Here is a 14,840-nt window from a genome sequence, read left to right as displayed (position 1 = left end):
TTAAATCGCAGCTTTCACCAAACCAACCATTAACAGCTCCTCATGGCTAACAGCACAAGCAGCATAAGCAGATGGCTAAACAGCTTTCATTACATAATGCACATTACAGAAGTCCTAACTGCTACTATTTATCCTGCATTTAAACACAAGCTGCTAATTATAAAAATCTTTAAACGGATGTTGTGTTAAACTGAAACTGTATATAAAAGATGGACATAGCCACGATAAACATGTTAGTTTTGGACAGCTGTCAGCTAATCTTTGGTTAGCAAGCTGCATTCATAGACAGTACCGCTGCATTGCACCAGTGTTGGGAAGGTTACTTTTAAAATGTATTCCATTACAGATTACAGATTACATGCCCCAAAATGTATTCTGTAACGTATTCTGTTACGTTACTCAATGAGAGTAACGTATTCTGAATACTTTGGATTACTTAATATATTATCATGCTGTTTACAACTACATGAATGTACTATTGCTGTGATTTATTACTGTTACTGAAGGTCCGCGGCTCCGAACCGTAGTAAAGGGACCTCTGGCTAATACGGTGGGTTCTGTGTTGGCTCGTAGCCGAAAACTAGCTTTACTTTGTTGTCTGGGTCAACTTTGCTAGCAGAGACAGAGAGAGGCGTTGAAAGGCTGCTCCAACAGAACTTATTGTTTCAGAGGAAAACACGAACACGGTGTACAGTCGAGTCTTAATAGCTTACTTACAGCTGGGCTCGTCAGGCTCTCTTCTTGGCTGCAGTGGTTATTATTATATTTACATGCTTCCAGCTCCCGTTTCTGCTCGATGACAGCTCGTACTTTTCCTTTTTCTCCCTCCCTCGCTCACAGACACATAACGGGTATGGCAGTCCATTCTCCCTGCAGCACGGACTACACTGCCTATGATGCTACATTCTTTAGAGCTATACCTGTAGCATTCTGCCTGTTAGCTTAGCACAACAACAACAACAGGCGCTCTCTCACCCAGGAAACACGCAGAGAGAGAGCGTCACCCTGTAACCATGGCAACTGTAACGCTGCCTGGAACAACAGAACGTAGCTGTCAAACAAAACCCAAACAGTCCTGACCCGCCACAATATGAAACAGGGAAGTACCGCCATGTAATCCATTTATTTCAACAAAGTAACTGTATTCTAAATACCACCTTTTTAAACGGTAACTGTAACGGAATACAGTTACTCATATTTTGTATTTTAAATACGTAACGGCGGTACATGTATTCCGTTACTCCCCAACACTGCTTGCACAGATACTTATATGTGCTAACTAGTACTAAAGCAGACTGGTAAAATAGTCGAATTTAACTCCCAAACACTGAAGCACAAGCTTTGTAGCAGGCCGTAGTCTGTGTTCATTAAAGCAGCAGCACAAACACTGTAGAGAGATTTGATTCAGTGACTTTAATTAGCTGACTTTAATTCAAAGCACTTCTGTCATTAACCAGTTCCCAAGCTCCAGTATCCATGTTTGTTTTGCCATTTGTTTGCTTGTATTGTTTATTTCTGGTGTAAAGGTTGATATGGGGGTATATAAGGGGATTTGACTGGCATTTGTAGTCAGTCAAGTGGCCACCAGAGGAACTGCGGCTCTTAGCGCCTCTGCACTGGTGTCATTTTTCAGAGCTCGCCACCTGGATAGGCTGTTTGTTAGAAATGCTCCCAGTATTATTACTTCAATTAACCACAGTGATAAAAGAACGTCTCCTTGCTCTGCCATCGCTGTCACATAATCCTCCCGCTTCGTGCGGGTTTATATTAATGCAGTGTTGCAGTTTTCAGATGTGTGCGTCTGTATCAGGACAGAGCTGTGGCACGACACTGGGAATCTTTCTGTTGCAACTTCAGTCTCAGAAACAAGTCTTAGCAGTTGATATTTTAGCCAAGCGATGACAACAAGTCAACAGGAAATGTCACTTAAGAAGTGTGAGGAGGCAGCGGCTGCAGGTGTGAGTCAAAGACTCCCTAATGACCGAGGAGGTTGCTAATGTTAGGAGAGTGCACACTGTGGGCTTGTGCTGTGTTGCTGCATTTGTTAAAGCCTCACTGTTTATATTCTTGTTCCTGCTCTATGAGAAATAAAGAAATGCAGTAAAACAACAAAAGTTTAGTTGTTTCGCTGACAGCACCGTTATTGTAGCCTAAAGGGGGGATTATGAAGAGATTGATTTACTCATGAGCTCATCATTGCTTTTCTCTTATGATAATTCTAATGAAAAATCTTATTATATTGATTCATTCCTGGTTTACACATTTTCATACCTGACGACCAACCTCAGCGTTTCTTTAAGAAGACGGTAGCCGCCTTCCCGAGCTCTGTAGCGTACAGAAGAAACCTTGAAGCATTAGCAGCTAAAAGGTGTGGTGCTTGATAACGTGCTCAGCTCATCTGTCTCCTCAGCGCTTTCCGCTCGCTTCTCTCTTTAGTACTTTGTGGCACTTTTAGCAAAGTACTGCTTACAGCTCAGAAAACTTTTTTCTGTTTGAAAAATGACAGTTTTCACAGCTTTCAGATGCAGCAGAAGCATATTCTGAAGGATATTTAGATAATCTCAGGGGGGAAGTTTTGAAGTGATCAATCTCAGCGGTGGGACCTCGTAGATAGTAATCCTTCAGGGGTGAAAAATATGCTGCTGCTACATCTGCAAACTGGAGAGAAGAAGAGACGTGTCTATAAGAGCAGAGGTGCAGGGGGATGAACGTTTTGCTCAACAAAATTGTTTCCACCGTCCGTAATCCTTCCGCAAGAAGTGACTGATTACAAAATATGAAACAATGTCTGACTGCGATGTATTTTGACAGCTCGGTTATTTTCTGAAACGCTGATATTTCTCCCTCAGCCGGAGTCGTCTCCTCTCAGCTCATCTAAGCGTACAGGCTGGAAGATATCCAGTACCTATTCCTCTTCCCCCTCAAAGTTCAGCAGCTCTCCTCCCCCCACATTAGAAACACAGCCCGGCATCTGTAAGGCCCTCTCTCCAGTGGCTGCAGCATTTCTTTCCTTTCTCGGTCTTATCCTCCCATTAAGCTCCTCTAACTCTTCTGCTCACCTCTCTGTCGCTCCCACAGGGCTCTGCATTCACAGGAAGCCGCCGTGCTCTCCTCGCCGACCCACCCTCCACTCCTCCGCTCTAAGTGATCACACTGTTTATATGGCCTTTTTCTTTTATCCAATTTCACACGTCCCGGCTTGTTTACCAGCAGTGGGGGCCACAGAAAGCCACAGTGCCCTTTTCCTTCCTTTCTTTTCCTTCCCACTCTTCTCTTGTCGCCTCCACCCCTCCAGCAGCTTTGCGGCAGAAATAAAAGCTAAGCTTATGTCCCCTTTTTCCAATGAATGTGATTAGGTTTCTATTTTTGTACAGGCTGGAATCACATTCAGCAACGTGCCATTTATTGAATCTGGACCCTGCAGCTCTGTTCTCAACACTGAGGGAAAGTATTGTCCAAGACGACGCACGTCCCTCATTACAAAAGCTGTAATGAGCGGAGGCACAGCAAAGTGGGAGTGATGAGAAACGCTCCATTTAATCATTTATTTAAAACGTCTGAATGGCATCTAAATGCTGGAGGACAATGGCATGTACGGAACAATGAATCTCTGAGTCTCTCTGATAAAGTTCCAGGAACTCAGGGATGACAGGAATAAGATGCCCAATTATGCATACAGAGAGTCCCTGCATGTGTGGCGATTTGCTTAAATATGTATCAACATTTTAGTTTTTATCAAACTATTTCTTTTTATCTCAAAGTTCTGAACATTTTTAAATAGATGCTCCTCTTAAAAACCGCAGTCCTCCGGCCTGATGTCCGTGCTCCACCGAGTGTCAGGATCATACAAACAGCACTAAAAACATCCGCCGAGGCCGCCGAAGCGCCGCTGTATTAATTTGCTGTCTTACCCACTTAGATGGAAAGGTCAGCGTTTCATCTTTGTGCCTAAAGGTGGGGAAACTGCAGTTTCAGTGTTTTTCTGCCAGCAGGATCGTACAACAACTACAAAGCTGAATTTGATGTAACTCGAGGCGAGACAGAGATCCCAAACGTGTGCACTAAAAAAAAGGAAATTGGATGGTTGTTACATTTACAAAAGTCTAACGTGTGTTTTGTTTCTATGGTGAACGTAATTAAATCATGTAGGATCTGAACAACTTCATTTGTTCTTGTTGAGATGACCTGATACAATCTAGTCAGAGTGGTTAGTTACTGGACTCACGAAATTCACAAGAACACACGAGATTTTAAACCACAGGAAAATCACTGGAGGCAGACAACTACACACACCGTGCATGCTAGCGCTATTAATGTGGTTTAACCTGTCAAGGACAAAAACGTGCAGAGCCTTGAAATCGTAGCTTTCCTACTTTTGTGGAGTCTGCACCGACAGCGTGGTGGTGCAGTGGTTTGCTGTTACCTCACAGCGTGAAGGTCCCGGGTTCAAACCCACAGTCTGGTTAGTTTGCAGTGGGTACTCTGGTTTCCTCCCACAGTTAAAGGTCATTCAGTTATTAGAGTTAGTAGTCATTGAGAATCACAAATTAATCTAAGTGTGAGTGCAAAGGATTGTTTGGCCCTGTGATCGACTGGTGCCTCTTACCCAATCACATCGGGGGTAGGGTTGTTGTAAATCCATTAACTGCTTATGTTAACTAGACTTTGTTGAACATTATGCAATATGAAGACAACATGTAGTGTTTAAGTGACGAAGTAGTGCACAACTTTGAATATGAATACGTTGTGTTGATGTAACTCAGTTGTTTAAGTTGCTGCCAAAGCAAAACAACAACCAGTGTGCACTATTGAATGAAGTACAGACCCAGACGACTGTCTGTCACAGTCCCAGGGTTTGTTTGAGTTTCATATTCAGACTTAATCTATTTGTGTTTTCAGTTTTGGATCCTGTCTTCATTTCTTTATTATTTTAGAGCATGAGTTTTATTTCTGAGCCTTCCTGTTTCTATTTGTTTAATTCTTGTAACAAGTTTCAGTTTTAGTTCCCTCAGTGTTCCCTCATCTTTCTGTTCCCTGTTCGAGCCTCCTCTGTTTCTCTGGTTAGTATTTGTGTTTTCTACACTTCTGTCTTCACTCTTTGTCTTTATTATATTTTACTTTCTTGTCCCCCTAAATCCTTTCTGTATTTTAATCTTGTAATTTGGGCTGGAAGCAAAACAGTTAGTGAACTCATCATATTCATGACATTAAATTTAATCTTCAACAGCTTCTGTGGATTCATGAAAATATTAAACTGGCTTATTATTAAAAAAACAAAACAACAACATGTAAAGTCCAAATTCGTTTCTCCTGAAGAGATCAAAGTTTGATTTTTCAGAGTTTTGTGCAAAGCCCAGTTATTAAACTGATAGCAGAAAAACAGGAGGAACCCATTAAGCCGACACATTTGGGCCCTATTCTGATATATTTATTGCACTTACAGTTTAGTTACCAACAAAATGAAGTCATGAGCAGGGCATGAAATGTCCCATCACACCTAGAATTGTGTCCATATGAGACGATCCTTTGGTCAATGCTGTAAATCAAACATGTTCAAATTAAACCATTTTCTACAACTGTTTCCAAATCTGCAGATTTCTACCTGGAAGGTTTTCAGGCGTCTCTTCACTCACTGACTGACTTTGTTTTGCAGATAAACTCGACCAATGTGCTGAATTTCCTTCATTGATAACCTGAAAACAGCTTGCTTTCATTTCTCCATCTGCCCTTTTTTTATCTCACACTTCTTTCAGCCACTGACATTTGAATGACATTTAAATGCTCAATTCATTTCAGTTTTATTCATAGAGCTCCAAATCATAACACATGTCACATTGAACTTTACATAGTGGGGCCAAGACCTTGGATCATTTAAGAACAACCTGTAACTCTGCCCTGAGCAGAACCAACAGTGGGCCTGCTGTCTTCACTGGGCGAGACGAGAGCTGAGGCAAATATTAACACCGTGTGAAGGATGTGCACCGTCTGCTCAGTGGTTAGTGATGAAAGCCTGACTTGGGTTCACCCATAAGGAGACTCTGAATGCAGGTTTATTCTGTTAACATCCAGCAGCTCTCCAGAACACGCTCATGGTTTGGGCTCAGCGTAGTACAAAATGCTTTACTTCAATTTAAGCCTCATATGAGGAACAGTGTTGGGGAGTAACGGAATACATGTCCCACCGTTACGTATTTAAAATACAAAATATGAGTAACTGTATTCCGTTACAGTTACCGTTTAAAAAGGTGGTATTTAGAATACAGTTACTTTGTTGAAATAAATGGATTACACGGCGGTACTTCCCTGTTTCATATTGTGGCGGGTCAGGACTGTTTGGGTTTTGTTTGACAGCTACGTTCTGTTGTTCCAGGCAGCGTTACAGTTGCCATGGTTACAGGGTGACGCTCTCTCTCTGCGTGTTTCCTGGGTGAGAGAGGCCTTTTTGTTGTTGTGCTAAGCTAACAGGCAGAATGCTACAGGTATAGCTCTAAAGAATGTAGCATCATGGGCAGTGTAGTCCGTGCTGCAGGGAGAATGGACTGCCATACACGTTATGTGTCTGTGAGCGAGGGAGGGAGAAAAAGGAAAAGTACGAGCTGTCATCGAGCAGAAACGGGAGCTGGAAGCATGTAAATATAATAATAACCACTGCAGCCAAGAAGAGAGCCTGACGAGCCCAGCTGTAAGTAAGCTATTAAGACTCGACTGTACACCGTGTTCGTGTTTTCCTCTGAAACAATAAGTTCTGTTGGAGCAGCCTTTCAACGCCTCTCTCTGTCTCTGCTAGCAAAGTTGACCCAGACAACAAAGTAAAGCTAGTTTTCAGCTACGAGCCGACACAGAACCCACCGTATTAGCCAGAGGTCCCTTTACTACGGTTCGGAGCCGCGGACTTTCAGTAACAGTAATAAATCACAGCAATAGTACATTCATGTAGTTGTAAACAGCATGATAATATATTAAGTAATCCAAAGTATTCAGAATACGTTACTCTCATTGAGTAACGTAACGGAATACGTTACAGAATACATTTTGGGGCATGTAATCTGTAATCTGTAATGGAATACATTTTAAAAGTAACCTTCCCAACACTGATGAGGAATGATTAAAATAGTTCAGACAGCAGGACCTAAAAATCAAAACCTGTTTGAGAGAATCTATTTTAATGTATTCAGTCATCCTTCATCCTGCAGCTGCTATTTTCAGGTCATGGAAGTTGCTGTTGTAACCACGCCCACTCTGTGTTCTCCACCATGGACCTCAAACTTGCACAGCAAGCAAAAGTCAGCTGGAACAAGATGAAGTTGAATGTGAGACCAGCCAAATCTAAATCAGGCGAAGCTTTTGATTTGTCAGAACCTTCTGATCAGACCCCGTACGTGCATTTTTGTTCTTCACAAGCCTTTCCATAAAAAGATTTGAACCTTAATCTCCCCTACACCTTACTCCAAGTGAATCTTTACTGATGTGGTGCATCACCGTGTTTGTGTGAATAGTTCATAAGACTGTTTAAAGCCAGGAGCCTTCAGAAGTGTTCAACTCTGGACCAACCTCCTCCCTCTCCACAGATCGTAACACATTTAAATGAAGATGCCACGAGGGCGAACAAGAACAAGAGCCGTTAAAATTAGAGAAGCAGTCTGAAGTTTTATGCTCTTGGAAGCAAAGTGCATGTGAGTGACAGTGGGGATCACGGCCTAAATGCTTGGGAGATATACCTGCAGATGCATGCAGGAGTCAAGGACATGATTAGCATCAGTGTGACGTGCTCGGCATGTGTGCAGCGCTGCTGGAAGGGCTACTCTTATATTTCACAGATAGAAAGCAATAATGCCATTCACAGCTCTGCTCTATTCATTCAGCATCACAAAGAAGTATGGAGCATGCACCGCAGCTGTATGTACCACAATGTGACCCATAAATGAGGTTTTTCCACAGTTTTATGAGAACTATTCATCTGACAACTTTAAAGGCCACGAACGCAGACAAAACAGCAATAGAGCAGCATATTAAAAAACCATCCACGTTGCCTCTGCTGTTCCCTTGCCCCTGCTGCAGATTTATGATTTATTAAAGAGCAAGAGGTGTCAAGCACAGCCTTGGTCTCAGTGAACCTTTCTTGACACAGCACTGCTGCATACAAGGCAGGCTGTAACTTACAGCTTATTCCACTCTAATAGTTGACTTTGCTTCTCCCTCACGTGCAGCAGCAGCTGTATCGTGTGTTCACATGGTACATTAGTGCAGAAGGATTACATAACATCAAACGTAATGGCCACTTATGGTCAGACTCGGGGGAATCTATTTGTTTTCTTCCACATTTTATTCTGACTATTGATCATGTGCACTCAAACACAGCAGTGTGGGGGGAAGCGCGTATTGCAATCCAGTACAACACCACCACAGGAAGCAGCTGCAAGGTCCACAGTAACAAGCGTCCCACAGGTTGCGTTCATTGCAAAGCTATTGCATGATATCAAACATTGGTCCTTGTTACTGTTTCTATTTCCTGAATCTTGTGAATATACAACTTTCATAAAGATGTGCAATACAAAATCTGCACAGATACCTTCGCTGATGAATGATTTGCTGACTTTTGGTGCATCTTTGTGATGGTTTCTCTCTTGTATTTCAATGTTTGTGTTGTTTTTGATGCAAGTGTTAGTTGCTGAGTTTGTGAATTGTGGCTGGTCACATGAGCTCATTCACCTCCCAGACAATCCCCCTGTTCTAACAAGGACAGGTCTGTTCAGGTAGCCACAGTGTTTATTTATGGAGATCTGAAAATGCGACATCGATGGCAGATTTACTAACCAGGGCAAACTAGCGTGATGCCACAGTCGATGGAAGTGGGAGGTTCTGTTGGCAATCTGCTAATTTATAAAGATACATAGTTTGTTTTAATGATGACCAGCACAAGAGCACTGTACATATGCAGGCAGAATCAATCAGGATGTGAGTTTAATGTTTGTGCTTCTCTCTGGAAATTCAGATCAATGTGTTTTTGCCTGGAAGACAAACTCTTCTGTGGACGATGCAGTCTTGTAGCTCAAGACGTTCATGCTCTGGATAATTCTGACAGCTCAGTTAGAGCACAGATCGCAGCTTTATTACAAATGAATCCATGATATGAATCTGTTTGTCATTACTGACCTTATATATGTAGAAGAGGATGATGTCACATCGTGACCCAGCCTTTTGTTAATGACGTTGCTATTACTTTGTCTTTAAATGCTCTTTATCTCTGCAGGCTGTGCAAGTGTGAGACTGTGGGCATTTTTTAAAGTCAAACTTTACAGATTGTAGGATTCAAATATGAATCTAACAGATGTCAGGTCTGAATTTGACACATTCCTGCATTTTCATTCAGTTTGTAACAGATCTGATACCAGAGAGAAGTTAAACAACATCTGCTCATTGTGTGCACGAGGCTGTGAAAACACAAGCAAGAGACACAAAACTGATCTGTGTAGAAATGTAACTAAAAACTGGAAACACTGCAAGCAGCACTGTAAAGTAGTGATGGTAAATTTGATTCTTTTTACTGAATCGAGTTTTAATGAGTCACTCACCAAAGTGAATCGGATTTTTGGGTCATTTGATTCACTGAGTCAGTTGACCAGAGAGTGCAAAAAATTTACATTTTCACTCAAACTTAATTTGTTTCTCTTTTCATGTAAATCCTACTGCTAAGATGAATGATTCTAAAAAAACAACAACTATTTTATAGAGCAAAAAAATTTCTAAAATTAAGCAATTTCCTATCAAAATTGCTTAATAAACATTTATTTTGTTTATTTTTATTTTATTAGTGTTTTCCTTAAATGTGTCAAATATATATTTTCTCATCTAAATGTCCACTGAGCTGTGAGCCAGGGGGCGGTAATGCGCCTTAACATTGGTTGCCAACCAAGAAGAAGAAGAAGCTGTGAGCCAGGAGGGAGGGGGTGAGTAGCTCAAATGTGTTTGTCACTACCCGATCCATACCGGAAACCCGATCGGTACCCCGCATGCGCAAATCTTACGTCACTTCCTCTCTTTGCCAACATTGCGACATTCAATATATTTGAATGATACGGTTAGCGCCCAGTTAGCTCCTAGCATTTCTCAACAGCTCTGCCTCCTTTTCGACTGCCCGGGACATTTAAACAATGGATAATCCGTATACAAACAAATTCATGCTTTTCTCCTCAACAGAGAGCGTTCCCCGATTGAACAACAGCGCTGTAAAATAAGAAGAATGGCGCCTTATTACAGACTTAATAATATTGATTTAGCAATGTGTCACGTGAAGATTCATCAGCCAGATTAAGTGTTTACTGACAATTGACAGTGATAGCGGACATCATCATCACTATTCCAGTCAATCCTCTCAACACAGACAAGCATAAACATACTCGACTATCACTAAATCAAATTTAACACGCGTTTGTAATGACGCCAATTCAGTTTACAATAGGGTTCATTCGCTCGGTCAGCAGGTGGCAGTATCCTCATACACTGGGGAGTAAACTGCCATTAAACCAACAGAAGAAGAAGAAAACATCTGCACATGCGCGGTACGGATCGGGTAGACCCGATTTGTACGGTCCGACTTTGCACATGCGCAGTAAGGATCGGGGAGTCCCGATCCGTAACTATCTTTTTATTTTTCGTTTTTGTCTACATTGTACTGAAATGCTTCATTATTGCAAACATTTTAAGATATACTTATTATTCTTAACATCTTAACTGATACGCTGACCCATAACTATCGTAAAACGCTACGACCGGAAGTAGACACCTTTCGCGCATGCGGGGTACCGATCGGGTTTCCGGTACGGATCGGGTAGCGACAGTGTTGTTAGCATGTTAGCAGAGCGACGCTACTGTGAACCGAGGAGCTATTTTCTTGATGTGAGCTTCTACTCAGGGTTTTTTCTTCCAGTTCAGAGCAGAAATGCTTTTGTTAAGAAACTGGCTGTTGCCCCCCCCCCCCCCCCACACACACACACACACACACAATTTTAATTATAAGCTAGATATATTTCTACTAATGGAATTAGTTTGCTAACAGCAACAGGGATGAGTCAGTGAGTCAGTTGGGCTTGTGAATTATGATTCACGAGTCAGTAAAGTGATTCTCGAGTATTGAATGATTCGTTCACGAATCAAACATCACTACTGTAAAGCCACCAGCACAGGACAGCCGAGGTTAGGGAGTGCCTTCATAGCTTTGAGCCATCCAGCTGTGCTAACTCTGCACTCATTTTGATAACTTCTCCTCTTCTAATTCCTAATAACTGAACACTTCTAGAGACAACTATCACAACCATAGGGAACAAAATAAGAGTTTCTGTTTTCAGGGTTAAATTCTGTTATTTGCTGTAAAGTGCATGAACTTAAATAGGTTTTGTAGGAATCATTTAAATGTGCTCCAAATTTCTTTCCCAAAAAAGGGAAACTTCTACAAATACTTGTGCACGAAGGCAAAAATACTTCCACACCTTTTAGTCACAAAACTGACACTGCACCTCTTTAGTAAAATCTTACAGGAACTTTTTAATGCAAAAGAGGGTTTCGCACTGCTGCAGATTGTTAGTCTGGCCTCATGTCTCTTGGTAAATGGGTAAACAGACTGGGATATAGAGAGTTTCTACTCTGAGCACTCAAAGCGCTTCACACAACTCCCCGAATTCTCCCATTCACACATGCACTGTTTGTCTATGTTGTTTCTGTCTAACGCTCACACATACACACTCATACTCCCATGAATGCACCGGAGAGCAACTCGGGGTCTTGCCCAGGATATTTGGCATGCAGACTGGAGGAGACGTGGATCGAAGCATTACCTTCCTATTGATAGGTGACCTGCTCTACCATCTACTGCCTGAGCTACAGCAACCCCAATTGCAATTTATCATGGCTTTGATACAGGGATAACAATTAAGCTGCTGCTGTGTCATGTGGGTAACATTCCTGCTTCAGGGAAGCTCCTCCTGTGAAAGAGAACTACTGTGTTGCACTTTAGCCACATGCAAAACAAGCTAGCTTTGGAAACAAAAGGATTTCATCTTTGAACTCACCTCTTGGATACATTTTTAGTCACATTTGGTGATGTCAAAGGTGAAACTTCCATATAAAGAGGAAGTTTGAATGTAAACTTAACCTTTACCCTGAATTACCCTTCATTAACCCTAACCACTGACGACAGCACTCAAACTGTCTGTAGGCTACACAAATGGATGAGTTATAGAATACACGCTGTATGGACAGAACCAGCTGATATATTGAAAATGTATTAACAAATTGTCAGTTTATTACCAACACTAATCTCAGTTTTGCTATATTGCCTTACGATGGCAAAGAAAAAGCCAAAGAGTCTTGTGGACAAAAATGTAGCATCGTCTTCACAACGTACTGTAAGTCTGCGCCGTGTGTTGAGGTGGGGGGGGGGGGGGGGTGTGTGCTCTTTTTTAATAAATCAGTGTATGTACTGAAGCCCTGGCCTGAGATCAACCACTGAACCACTTCCAAATGCATCACTACAGAGCGGTCACTCACAGACTCGTGGTCCGTCAGGTCAGCCAAAACGAAGCAGCGGTACTGCTGCTGTCCAGGCAGCGGTTTGTTGTAGAAGCCGCTGTATTTCTTTTCATCACCCAGAGTGAAGATCTCAGGGAGCGTATCCAGCTTGGCAGCGATGTAGGGCTGCAGGAAGTCATTGCTCTGCCTTTTCCTTCTCTGCAGGCTGCTGTCAGCACCGGACTCCAGAAGCTACCAGAGGAACAAAACATTATGAGTTGACCTGACAATGGAGCACAGTGACACAAGATGACATAACAAACCTCATCTCTGTAGATGAAGCCTCTCTTTTCCTGACCCTCTGTGACAGTTATTTTATTTACTTGTTTTACTTATTTACTTTATTTATTTCTAATCCAAACCACCTTTAACTGTTGATCTGTTTTCACTTAATTAAGGTTTAAAGTCTGCATGTCGTACTGTAACAATGCTAACAATATAACCAGGCAAGAAACGAATGGCTCCACAAAGCAACAATGCCACGAGCCTTCAACATGCAAAATTCAAAAGCCAACGGGAGATGTCATGAGGGTTATATCCTTTTCTTTACACTCTGCAGCTTTTATCACCTGTCTTATAGATTAGAATGAACTAAATTGCTGAGACCTCTGTGTGACCGGTCAACAAAGTCAAAAGAACCAGTAAAGATGAGCAATGTGTAAAAAGACAAACAAACAGGGTTAAACCACTTTATTATGAAATGTTATTGTTCAAAATGTTCGAAATGATGCTTCATCGTGCTGCTGAGGCTCTACACTGTTGTTCAGCAGTTTGATCAAAGCTGCAATTTGCAAAAACTAGAAAATTGATTTCTCTCAGTCTAAATTGAAGTAATAAACCTTTTAATTCATTTAATTTGATTTTATTTTGTTTTGGAGCCACGTAAAAATGTTACTTCTATCTTATAAATTTGTGGTGCACTCAGTGAAAGGTGCATGTTGGAGGATGCCAAACGCCTTACAATTAGCAGGATTGAATTTATAAAGTCTGAAGACCCTCTGTGACATTCAGGAAGCACCGAGGGTCGTGGCTTCATTACTGAAACTCAGCTGCTCTCTGTGTGTCTCTTTCAACCACCTGCTTTTGTCATTTTAGACCAACACGTCCCTGCAAACCAACAATATTCAAGATGACACTGACATACTGGGGACGGTTGTCTGCTGCAAAGTCACTTCAATCATATGGATACATCTTCTTCCTTTTTGGGTGCTGACATTTCAAACATTCACTTTGTAAGAAAAAGGAAATTTAACAAACAGCCAGTTGACAATATTTCACTTAAAAACATCACAGATGAAGCTACTGGATCCCTGGCTTTGTGTCAGTTTCAGATGCTGCTTCCTTCCTTTCATGGTCCAGCCTTGGTCGTCTCACCCGACTTATCCCCCCTGCTTGGAAGTCCATGGTGCCGTCCCCGACATTAACTCTGTGAGGGCCTAGGACTCCCCCCCTTCGTCAAAGTACATGAGGGCTGTCTGGCAGATAATTTGAGCCCTTTACGCACACTTTCAATACGTCTACATTTCTCAAACTTTGCTCTATTCCCCACACTTCATAAGAAAAAGTCTCATTCAGAAAAACCCAGAACACTATGATATATGCCAAAGATATATCTACTTTCTTAGATAACTAATAAACTCAAACACTGCTGCTGGAAGGAATTTGGACCTTTATAAGCTAAATTACTCCTAATGTTTAGGTCTCCCTTTCCATCTGGAAAGCACCAATTAGCTGTATGTTTGGCTCGCAGGGACACGTTGCCATTAATACATTTTACCTTACTAACCCCGTTATGTCCTAAATAAGCAGGGCGTATAACGCTGGGGCTCATCCAGGTTATAAAAAAGGGAACTTTATAATCATGCCGTAGACCAGGGGTGGGCAACTCCAGGCCTCGAGGGCCGGTGTCCTGCAGGTTTTAAATCTCACATTTGGGTCAACACACCTGAATCAAATGATTAGTTCATTACCAGGCCTCTGGAGAACTTCAGCACATGTTGAGGAGCTAATTTAGCCATTTAAATCAGCTGTGTTGGATCAAAGACATCTAAAACCTGCAGGGGCCCTCGAGGCCTGGAGTTGCCCACCCCCGCCATAGACCAATCCAACTCAGGGCAATAAATAAATAAACAGTAATATTAAGTTCTGTAGAATGAATAGAAACCTAAAACTGACCCAACAACTCAAAAACAAAAAATACAAATATATGGATATATATGGGTAAATCACACAAGATATAATAAATAAGCATTTAACATTGTGCATGACCAGATTGA

At 41.8% G+C, this 14,840-nt stretch overlaps 1 protein-coding gene and 1 long non-coding RNA gene across 6 annotated transcripts in view; both read right to left on the bottom strand.

Moving 5' to 3' along the window:
• Nucleotides 1-14,840, bottom strand: part of ptprfa (protein tyrosine phosphatase receptor type Fa) — a 381,399-nt gene that overhangs the window by 60,227 nt on the left and 306,332 nt on the right. For all 5 annotated transcript variants that reach the window (XM_085133098.1, XM_085133099.1, XM_085133100.1 and 2 more), the window contains one exon: nucleotides 12,544-12,756. In XM_085133098.1, the coding sequence (XP_084989224.1) occupies nucleotides 12,544-12,756 (213 nt within the window). The remainder of the gene's footprint in view (nucleotides 1-12,543; nucleotides 12,757-14,840) is intronic.
• LOC146502358 (uncharacterized) lies at nucleotides 2,919-12,537 on the bottom strand. Its single transcript, XR_014869388.1, has 2 exons — nucleotides 11,291-12,537; nucleotides 2,919-11,228 (listed from the first exon to the last, which is right to left on the bottom strand). It is a non-coding gene; the product is annotated as an uncharacterized LOC146502358 (long non-coding RNA).

Source organism: Neolamprologus multifasciatus, chromosome 15 (assembly GCF_963576455.1).
Source record: "Neolamprologus multifasciatus chromosome 15, fNeoMul1.2, whole genome shotgun sequence".
NCBI classification, from domain to species: Eukaryota; Metazoa; Chordata; class Actinopteri; order Cichliformes; family Cichlidae; genus Neolamprologus; species Neolamprologus multifasciatus.
The sequence above is the reverse complement of the archived record's forward strand: the minus strand, read 5'-3'. Positions and strand labels throughout refer to the sequence as shown.